Here is a 10,950-nt window from a genome sequence, read left to right on the forward strand (position 1 = left end):
TTTTCCTGAGTCTCCCAGTCATATACACTGAACTCACCTCACCTGTGGACTCTGTGTGTGTGTCACCAGACTCTGAGAGGTCACTAGGGTTCTCCATGCAGTAAGATGTGTCTGACTCACTCAAAGCTACTGTTTGGAGTATACTTTGTCTGGATTCCTCGGCTTAGACAACTGCAAGAGGGATGGAGTGTCCCTGTCTTCTTCTGTCTTATCCTGACCTGTGTCGTCCACTTACAGATGATGCCCAGGATTACCTAAGGACGTGCTAGCTGCATGTTTTGTGACACACCTGTAAACTCAGAATGAGACGCTGAGATAGCAGGCCAGTTTGGATTACATACAATATTCTGCCTCAAAATCAAATCAAATTCAAAAGTAAAAGAAGAAATTTGTTCACCTAATTTTATTTTCACCAATGGCTCCTGTTCTGGAGTATGGCTTTTTAGCTTCCATCCACTAGGACATATTTCTCCATTACATAGGGTTCATGGAGAGTTTTCCTTGAAGATAAAGCATTGTGGGTGCAGGCAAGCTCTAAGAAGTACAATTTCCTTAGGTTTTGTCTGTTGTAATAGTTGTCAGTCATCACAGGCAATTGCTCTTAGTGAGACACATGGACAAAGATGCTGTCTGCTAGGCCATTGTTTGTAGGCAGCAATTCACAGAGACGGGGTGAACACATAGACTCAGAACGATGTTAAAAAGTCACTGCTGAGTTGCTGCTGCCTTATCCTCATACATGAAGATGGCACCAAAGATTCTGATTCCTGTTGATCAGAATGAGGAGGGTTGCAAAAGAAGATTCACTAGGTCAATTTGGGGTGTTTAACTTTTCTTGCTGCAACTCATCAGGTCTGCCAAATTCTGCAATGTCATAACGAGATGCTATGGGAGGGGAGATGCCAGGGAGGTGACAGCTGGTAGAGATGACACTCAGAGTAGAAGAGGGGTCTCACTGGTCAACTCCCTGCACTCCCAGGCAGAGAGGATCAGGACTGCTTAAGATGTACATCATGCAAAGCAGGGCATTTTCTGAGGTAAAGAAGATTTAGCAAACCCATGCTGCCCAAACACTTTTATTCACCTAATGTCAGGACTTAGAGCATGTATGTTTTTTAGGTCCTTGGGTGACTCTGTGTCATCTCCTCATTTCCTCATCCCCACCACAGCAGGCTGGCATTTTGTGTGCTTCTCTCAGCAGCTGTCATGTTAGTGCTGGCTTACACAATGCTATGTGTGTGAGACAGAATGAGTGTTTCTGTGTTTCTCTGTGTGTGATTGTGTCTATGTCTTTCTGTGTGTATCTGTGTGTGTTTGACTGTGTGAGTATCTGTGTTGTTGGAAATTAGTTGTAGTACCTCCTCTCCCCCACTCCATGGTCTGTGAATACTATGAGGTTGGTATTCACATGATCAGGACATCTGTGAATATGTTTGACTGTGAGCTGTGTCCTGGAAGTGGGATAGGAACATCAGATGTTCCAGAAATGCCCACAAATAGAGATCCTATTCCCAATTCCCTGAGTACCAATCCAAGGACAGAAGACTATTTCTAACTTCATAGATCTCCAAGAACACTTTGGTTCCTTTTGATACAACCATTCTCCTTCACCTCCCACATTATTTATTCATCTTCTGGCTTTATTTGTGGTCCCTAAACTTCTATAGACCCTCTATTAAAAACTTCCTCTTAAACTTTATTCCATTATACGAACATAACAAATGGTTGTCAATCTATGTTCCCCCCAATCATTAAAGGGCTCTATTCCCCATCTTTTAGTTCCTCAATCTCACAAGGACCCTGCATATGACAAACCTGTCACATCCAAGGATACTACCTTTTTCTGGTTTCATTAATTGCCTTGAAGCCAACCACAGGACATCACCAAAATGATGATTCTTGAATACCAGTAGTCAACACCAGGTCGCAGAGAGCTGAGGAAGAGCTTCAGCTGTTCTCAGGAGCTGAGCAGAGAGAAAAGCCCTTCCTTTGAGTGAAGTAGAACTAATGCCTGGATTTTCCACTAGGGCAGTGACTCTCAACCTGTGGATTTTCACCACTTTGGGAGTTAAATGAGCCTTTTACAGGGGTGCTATATCAGATATCCTGCATATCAGATACTTACCTTATGATTCATAACAGTAGCAAAAATACAGTTATGAAGTAAAACAAAAATAATTTTATGTTTGGGAGTCACCACACCATGAAGAACTGTGTTAAAGAGTTGCAAAATTAAGGAATTTGAGAACTGTTGCATTAGGACCTGAAGGCATTATTGAATTTCTGCTGCATGTGCACACACACACACTTACACACACTCACTCACACACACACACACACACCACACACAGAGGCAGAAGAGCCAGCATTTCAGTGTCTTTCAAAGAAACTTCCATGAACTAACATGTAGCGTCCCTGCACTTCTTAAGGTCACTATAAAAGGCAATAGACTCTGAGGATGGACTCACTGCTCTAGGAGTCTTGATAGCACAGAGGAATCTTGAGGATGAAGGTAACACTTCCCTTGTATTTCTCTTCATCTGTGGCATGTTGAGTGTGTACCTATTTACAGAAGCTCCTTTGCTTCTCCTGTGAGAGCTTTCTTCTCCCACATTGTGTTGGTGAGTAATAAAGGTCAAGGGATCTTAGTGACTCCATGTTCAAGGACAGGGATCCTGGCATTCCAGAAGGACTTCAGATGCCATGCTGGGTCTATCTAAGAGACCAGGGAAGGAGAGGAACCTGCAGAGGTGTCTTTGCTCTGCCCGCTATCTATTGGCTCCCTGAGCCTTCTGCCTTATCAGTTCTACAATAAGAACTTTGCCCAGCTCAACCACATTTCCACACCCATATACCTAAAGGTACAAATTCCTGCCTAGGCAAGGCCTATTCGTTCTGTTTTCTGTTGTTGAGCCTGTCACCTTGCAGCAGCAGAGACTTAGTTCTGAGATTCAACCATGCCACTCAATAGATTTCCTGGCTGGCGGTATGCTGTGGCCTGTGGGCTCCTGCTTCTCCTTGTCCATGTGCATGGTGAGACTGTCTAAGTGAGCAGGGGGACAAGGGTGAGAGCTGCCAAGTTTTGCAGAGTAAGACTGAGCTTATGGGGGAGGGGGAGAACCAGGGACAGAACAGTTGGTGGAGATGACAGATGAGAGTTAGGGAATTGTACACTGCTTAATGCCCTCAACAAAGCTCACAGGATGGGCTATGTGGTGCATGAAGGGTCAGATATGTGTAAGGTTAGCATGTAGTGAGGAGCCAGCAGGGGCAGAGAACATGAGGGAGGGACATGTCCCTCCTCAGTATGTGGTTGTGATTAGACCTCCTAGTGCATGTGGATAATGATAATAATTCCTCCCTAATTCCAAGCTTCTATGAGCCTGTTATCTTGCTGATAAGATCAGTGCCCTGTTAGTTTTGAAGAGGGATGATGGACAAGGTTCCTGGTCCTAGGTAATCCAGAAGGTGTCATACCCACATCCCACAACTGAACTGAGAAGACACATGTACTACACTGACAATGAGGTAGGAATTCCTAAGTGTGGCTGAATATCTCTCTCCACATACAGGACAGGATTCAGTCAGCCCCATCAGGAACACACACACTGGGCAGGTGAGAGGAAGCCTTGTCCATGTGAAAGATGGAGCACCCGGTGTCTACACCTTCCTGGGAATTCCTTTTGCCAAGCCACCTGTAGGACCACTACGCTTTGCACCCCCTGAGCCCCCTGAGCCATGGAGTGGTGTGAGAGATGGGACTTCTGAGCCAGCCATGTAAGTTCTGGGGCCCAGGGGACTTCAGGCCTGAGGTCTAGGCCAGAACTGCAGTTTTTCACTCCATCTCAGCTCTAGAGCAGCTTTCTGTCTGTGCTAAGGGCAGTCTCCTATGCAAGTTTTCAGTGAATGTGCTGAAGAGTAGATTAGAACTGCTCTGTCAGGCTCCTGAGTGAGAGCTTGATACCTGTAGAGAATTACCTCTAGGTACTGCAGTGAGGGGCGGAGACTATTATTATCACCTGGACCATCCATCGTCCAAGTGCCACTGACTAAGGAATAGGTATACCTGCTTTCAACTATGAAGAGATTATGTAGAAGAATGAGGTACCGTGAGTGTCTAGAGTGAGAAGAAAAATGTCTCACTACCCTATGGTATTGTCCATTCATTCCTGTAGTTCTCATGTGGGCACAGAACCCCAGTACTTAAGTATCTTAGTTTGTGTTCTGTTGCTGTGATAGAGGACCCTGACAAAAGCAATGTAGTGAAGAAAGATTTTACCATGGGTCACAATTCCTGGTTGTAATCAACCATAGGTGGAAACCACAGGGGCAGAAGCATAAGGGGGTTGATCACATCACATCCATTACCAGTAACAGAGTTTAAAGTTCACATGCATGCCTGCTAATGCTTCACTTTGTCTCTCCATTCTTACACACCTCAGAAGATCTTCCTAGGGAATGGTGTCTCCTACGATAGGCAGATATTTATATCTCAATGAACATAATCAAGATAATTTTCCACATGCATTCCCAGAGTCAAACAGGATCTAGATCAGTGGTTCTTAACTTGTGGGTTGTTATCCCCATAGGGGCTGAATACCAGATATTCTACATAACATATATTTATATTACTATTTATAACATTAGCAAAATTACGGTTAAGAAGTTACCGTTGTGGGTCTCCAAAACATGAGGAAGTGTATGAAAGTGTCAAAGTATTAGGAAAGTTGAGAATCACTGATTTACACAATCCCTCCTTAAGATTCATTTCCCTCTGGGCCGTGGTGGCATACGCCTTTATTCCTAGCACTCAGGAGGCAGAGGCAGGTGGATCTCTGTGAGTTCGAGGCCAGCCTGGTCTACAGAGCAAGTGCCAGGACAGCCTCCAAAACAATACAGAGAAACCCTGTCTCAAAAAGCCAAAAAAAAAAAAAGATTCATTTCCCAGGTGATTCTACATTGTGTCAGTCAACAGTCAAAACTAATTACCACACCAGCATTTAAACAGTACAGACGTGATGATGGTCAGTAGAGGAAGACAATCGATTTTAATAGAGGATGCCAGCAGTCTCCATACTAGCTCTCAGGATATTAATACCCAATCAGAGGATTACCTAAAGTCCTGCTCTATTCTCATTTCTACAGAACTGGTGGCCTTAACTTTGGTAGGAAGGGACTTTAGAGAAGGGCCAAAAGTTATTATGGCATCATGGGAAGTATTATCTGAGAAAAAATTCAGACTAAGATTTAGGTTTGACCACTACATGCATATCTTAGACTAACTGTCTCCCATTTTTTCTAGGTGTCTGCAAACTGATTTTATGAGGTCACAAGTTTCAAAGGAGTGGAAGATTATCATGCCTACCATCTCTATGTCTGAGGACTGCCTGTATCTCAACATCTACACACCAGCTCATGCCCATGAAGGTTCTAACCTACCTGTGAGTGTGAGACTGTGGACAGCTGGGGAAGAGGATGTTTCTTTTTCTGGAAGAAAAAAAGCAATTCAGAGATCCACTGTAGTTTAGACCCTGATTAGTTGTCTTACCTTATTGGGTTCAAGAAGGTCATCTCAGCATGGTGAGCTCCTGAAACCTGTGTGTGTGGCTTAGCATAATGGAGTTCTTAGAGGAGGTAAGAAGCACTAGTTTTTGGTTAAGCCAGAAATTCTTCTCCCAATTTGAACCAGGCAGATCCACTTTGGGAAGATGCTCAAGGACTGCATATTGACATCACCAAAATTTCCAGCTGCAGGTTATCTGTTGTACAAATGGGATCTGATGTACTTTTTGAACAACAATCAGGAAAGACACACATGGAGACACTACTATTTGCTCTACTTTGATGGGTCTGAGAGTGATCTAGAGACATTAAACCATGCTGAGATTTCCTGTTGGGGGAGTACAAATGAATATATGCTTATATGCCTACAGTAGCCCATCTGTGGACTACATCCTGAAAGCTTTAGGAGATCAATGTGTATGTCAACCTGCATAGAGAAAAAAAATGTTTGATAATCTAGTAGGCAGTCCAGTTGTGCTAGGACTGGGTATGGCATCTGTCTTGATTTCTTCAGGTGATGGTGTGGATCCATGGTGGTGCATTGGTTGTAGGAATGGCTTCCATGAATGATGGTTCCTTACTGGCAGCTACTGAGGATATAGTTATTGTCTCTATCCAGTATCGCTTGGGTATCCTTGGCTTCTTCAGGTAAGCCTGGGATGAGACTGGGTAATGTTGCTTGAGTAGAACATGGACAGACCTGTGATTCCTGTTCCTGCCACTTCACAGCACTGGAGACAAGCATGCCAGAGGAAATTGGGGCTACCTGGACCAAGTGGCTGCCCTACGCTGGGTTCAGCAGAATATTGCCTCCTTTGGGGGCAATCCTGGCCAGGTCACTATTTTTGGAGTGTCAGCAGGTGGCACAAGTGTTTCCTCACTTGTCCTATCCCCAATGTCCAAAGGACTCTTCCATGGAGCCATTATGCAAAGTGGAGTGGCTTTGCTGCCTGACCTTATATCTGACACACCTGAGGTGGTCTACAGAGTGAGTGTCCTCATCAATATCAGTTCCTACTTTGCTGCGTCAGGTCTGGCCTGTGGTAATCTGTTAATCTGTTATGTGGGGGAGAACAAGGCTCATGGCAAATAGCGGCTTTCCAGTAGTTTATGAGAGGCATAAAATTAAGAGTCTTCCCACCTCTACTTCATGCATGCTGAGAATATATTATATGACAGCAAAGCTGCTTCTCTGACTTCCCCCACTGGCAAAACTCATACACATGGTTTGCTAGTTTGCTTCTTATTGCTGTGATAAAGACCCTGGTCAAAAGCTGCTTGTGGGAAAAGTGTTCAGTTCAGCTTACAGTTTACAGTCCATATTGAAGGGAAGTCAGAGCAGGCACTCAGGCAGTTCCCTGGAGGTCAGGAGTGAAGCCTAGGCCAGGGAGGAACACTGCTTACTGCCTTGTTTCCCATGGCTTCCTCATTTTGCTTTCTGATACCACTGAGAACACCTGCACAAGGGTTGTATTGTTCAAAGTGGGATGGGCCCTTCTGCACTAGTCATTTATCAATAAAATGCCTGGACACACCTATGAGCCAACCTGATAGAGGCATATTCTCAGTTGAAGTTCCTCTTTCAAGATTACCCTGGCTTGTGTCAACTTGATGAATAAATATCTAAGGGGGACACATGGATTGAAGGAAAGGTGAGTGGTAAAAATACTCACTCTGCAAGATTGAGGCCCCAAGTTCAAATCCCAAGAACACACTTGAGTTTAGAGGTGGTACTATGCATCAGTATTCCCAGTGCTTCTATGGACAGGTGGGAAACAAAGACTATGAATCCCTGGAAGATTGAAGTCCAGCTAAGCTGATAACAAATGCAAACAGTAAGGTGATACCTGAGGATATTCTCCAAACTTCATAGGCAAAGTATGATACACCATACCCATTGTCATACATGAACACACACAAAACAAACAAACAAAACAACAATTAAACAAATATGCAGGGAGAAATGGTCCTTGTCCCAGCTGTTACCTTTGGGCAAGTGAAAATATGAACAATTCCGCTTAAGTCCTTTCATACACAACAAAAGTAGGTTGTAGTATTTAGAGGCAAGGGCAGATACTTGGAATCAAGGAAACTTTAATCCATTCTAGGAGGAATGAACAAACCAATGCCTATTCCATTTACAGCCAGTGGCCAACCAATCTGGATGTGAGACCAAGGATTCAGAGGCCCTGGTACACTGCCTTCGAGAGAAGACTGAAGCAGAAATTCTGGCTATCAACCAGGTTGGAAGAATGGTGTGGCTTGGAGGACCTGGTTACCAGCATGGGGAATTGCCAGTGCTTACTACTCAAACCAGTTAACTTGTCTCCTTGGTCAGGTGTCCTTTTAGTACTATGTGCAGAAATAACAAGATAGGTTAATTTTGATGTTCAGTTTTTTTCTGGAGTTAGCATAGCATCCTGAGATAAGATAGGAAATGGGGAAATAGAGTGTGTATTCAGGAACACCAGACTATTTGTGTGATTGATCTTCAGCACTGATTCTTAATGCCCTGTAGGTCTTCATTATGACCCCTGGTGTGGTGGATGGGATTTTCCTACCTAGGCACCCTCAGGAGCTGTTGGCCTCTGTGGATTTCCACCCTGTCCCCAGCATTATTGGTGTAGACAGTGATGAATTTGGATGGGGAGTCCCCCTGGTAAGACCTTGTTCTAAATTCCTGGGAACCTAAACTCAAAAAGTGGGTGGTGGGAACTCAAAGAAATTTTGATCTAGAGCCAACCTATCCTATACTTAAGACTGTCCTCTACTTATCCAGTTCATGGGCCTTGATCATGTCATAAAGAACATAACCAGAGAGACCCTGCCAGCTTTTCTGAAGAGCAGAGCAGAACACATGGTAAGAGACATTGGCTCCTATCCTGATAAAGTGGGCTTCCATATATTGTTTCTCAAATGCCACGCCCAGAAAGGAAGGCAAGTATATGTGTGTGTTTCTGTGTGGGCTTATCAAAACCTCGTGCCATTCTGCATATAGCCTGTTTCATTCCTTACTAGACCACATTCCTTACTTGGAGGCTATTGCCTACCTAAGAGCCTGCCATACATCACTCTTCTTAATTCCTCCTGGTGTAGATGCTGCCTCCTGAATGTAGTGACCTGCTAATGCAAGAATACATGGGGGACATTGAGGATCCCCAGACCCTCCAAGCACAATTCAGAGAGTTGATGAAGGACTTCATGTTTGTGATCCCTGCACTAAAAGTAGCACATTTTCAGCGTGAGTACATCTTTATCAAGACCAAGGGTGGAGGGAGCTCAGAGTTGTGGATCCCAGATGAGCTCTGTAGTCTCCAGGCCTGGCACATGTCTTGATCTTGTCTCTGATACCAGACATTTGAAGACACTTACCTCAGTAAACACTCAAGTGTAAAAGAGTGACGTCTTATCCAGGTCCAGAGGAGGAAATATGTTATTTACACTTGAGGTCTTGTCAAAACTACTTATCTTGGAATGCCAGTGTCACTGTTTAAAAAAAGGTTTCCAAAGATTCAGTGTGGAGTTCACCACTCCAGATAACTTTAGAGCAAGGTTTCTTGTCACCAGTGTTAGGTTGGAAATCTCTTTGTGAGAAATCAATGTATCAACATGTGCTCTCACTCACAGGTTCTCATGCTCCTGTCTACTTCTATGAGTTCCAGCACCAGTCCAGCTTCATCAAGAATAAGGATGCCAGGCCATCCCATGTTAGGGCTGACCATGGTGATCATGTTGCCTTTGTGTTTGGCTCTGACTTCTGGGGCTTAAAAAGTGAGTCTTCCTCGTTTCTCTTGATCTGAATGGTGCCCCTGATGGATTCCTAAGGGATTACTGAACGTTTAGAATGGTTAAGGAACCAGAGGCTCTGGGATAGAATGGGATCACATGTTTACCATTTTTAAGCTAATACAAAGTAAAAGAAACAAAACAAATTGCAACAGGATTAGACTATACACCTCCTTCTTCTAGCTTGTGCTAGAAGAAAAGACAGCACACTGGGGTACACAAACCTTAGAGAATCCAAGTAGAGGCTTCAAAGGATGCTGGGTTCTGAGTGCTGAGGGAAGAGAGTATACACCAGGCTGAGCATTAGGTTCAGGCTGTGGTTGCTATAGTAGAACATGTGTTGTACCTGCATGAGGTATCTAGGACTTGTACCCTTGTCTCCTTCTGTCTGCAGTTGACCTCACTGAGGAGGAGAAGCTGCTGAACAAGAGGATGATGAAGTACTGGGCCAACTTTGCAAGACATGGGTGAGAACATGCCCCTCTCTCACCTCCTATGATTTTGTCTCCATCCAGGGCTCCCATGTGCATATGCTTCATTAGCATGCATGGGTACTCAATTATAACAGAGTTTTCTCCAACCCAGGGCATATTCTGGTAGATAGTTTCTAGCTTTCAGTTACTACTCAACTCACAGAGACCTGCTGGGTGAGTCACAGTATTGTAGTAATGTTCTTTAGATTTTTCCCTCTGAGAGGAAGACACAAAACTAGACATCTTCCCTTGATTCATATGAAGCAGACACTAGTGAGAGACACTTGTATTCTATATCAGTAGACTAGTGTTCTGTATACTCAGGAACTTGGTCTACTCATCTATTTCTCTGAATCATGCTTTGGATTAGATTGACCTCTCCCTTCCCTGTTGGTGTCCTATCCACAGGAACCCCAACAGTGAGGGTCTACCCTACTGGCCTGAGTTGGTCCACGATGACCAGTACTTGAAGCTGGACATTCAGCCTGCTGTGGGTCGAGCCCTGAAGTCTAGAAAGCTGCATTTTTGGACGAAAATTCTTCCACAGAAGATCCAGGAGCTAAAGGAGGCTCAGGACAAGCATGCAGATCTTTAGTGACCTCTGACAGTACAGATGCACAGGGTTGAGGGCAGATGGAGTAATCCTGAGATTACAAAATCCAGTTAATTATTTTTATGTACTCCAACACTCACATTAGCCTTTCTAACCCTCAGCACTTGCCCTTTTGGAAATGTATGACAAACCTTCTATGTCTAATTCTTCTGGATCCATTTTATTAGATTTAATAAATGGTCCCACAACCATATGGATGCGTGTTCCCCTCATCTCCTTTAGCACTTCACTATTTTAGACCCTTCCTTCCTTCATTCCTTCCTTCCTTCATTCCATTTCTTCCCCTCATCATCTATCTCCTCTTTTCCAAGCTTCAGACCCTCTTCCAATGAATTAGAAGCTTCAGGCACTATTGACTATAAGAAATACCATATCCTCTCTCAGGAAGTTTAGGTCTTCTCATATTTCTAAGTTGACAATAGAAAACCTGATATCCCCAAGTCCTATTGCCTACATAATTTCACAATTCTGTTCCCAATAGATAAAAAACTACATTTTGGACTCTAAAGTCTGTGG

General features: G+C 43.9%; 1 protein-coding gene across 1 annotated transcript; it reads left to right on the forward strand.

Annotated features, from left to right (window-relative positions):
* The first annotated feature begins 2,887 nt into the window (after positions 1-2,887).
* Positions 2,888-10,627, forward strand: LOC106022734 (liver carboxylesterase-like). The gene is made up of 12 exons (XM_040736564.1): positions 2,888-3,033; positions 3,573-3,777; positions 5,303-5,441; positions 6,077-6,210; positions 6,292-6,550; positions 7,707-7,805; positions 8,081-8,221; positions 8,342-8,422; positions 8,659-8,803; positions 9,190-9,333; positions 9,743-9,815; positions 10,230-10,627. The coding sequence occupies exons 1-12, from the start codon at positions 2,958-2,960 to the stop codon at positions 10,414-10,416; spliced, it is 1,683 nt and encodes a 560-aa protein (XP_040592498.1). The 5' UTR covers positions 2,888-2,957; the 3' UTR covers positions 10,417-10,627.
* The last annotated feature ends 323 nt before the right edge of the window (positions 10,628-10,950 follow it).

Source organism: Mesocricetus auratus, unplaced genomic scaffold (assembly GCF_017639785.1).
Source record: "Mesocricetus auratus isolate SY011 unplaced genomic scaffold, BCM_Maur_2.0 Super-Scaffold_100062, whole genome shotgun sequence".
NCBI classification, from domain to species: domain Eukaryota; kingdom Metazoa; phylum Chordata; class Mammalia; order Rodentia; family Cricetidae; genus Mesocricetus; species Mesocricetus auratus.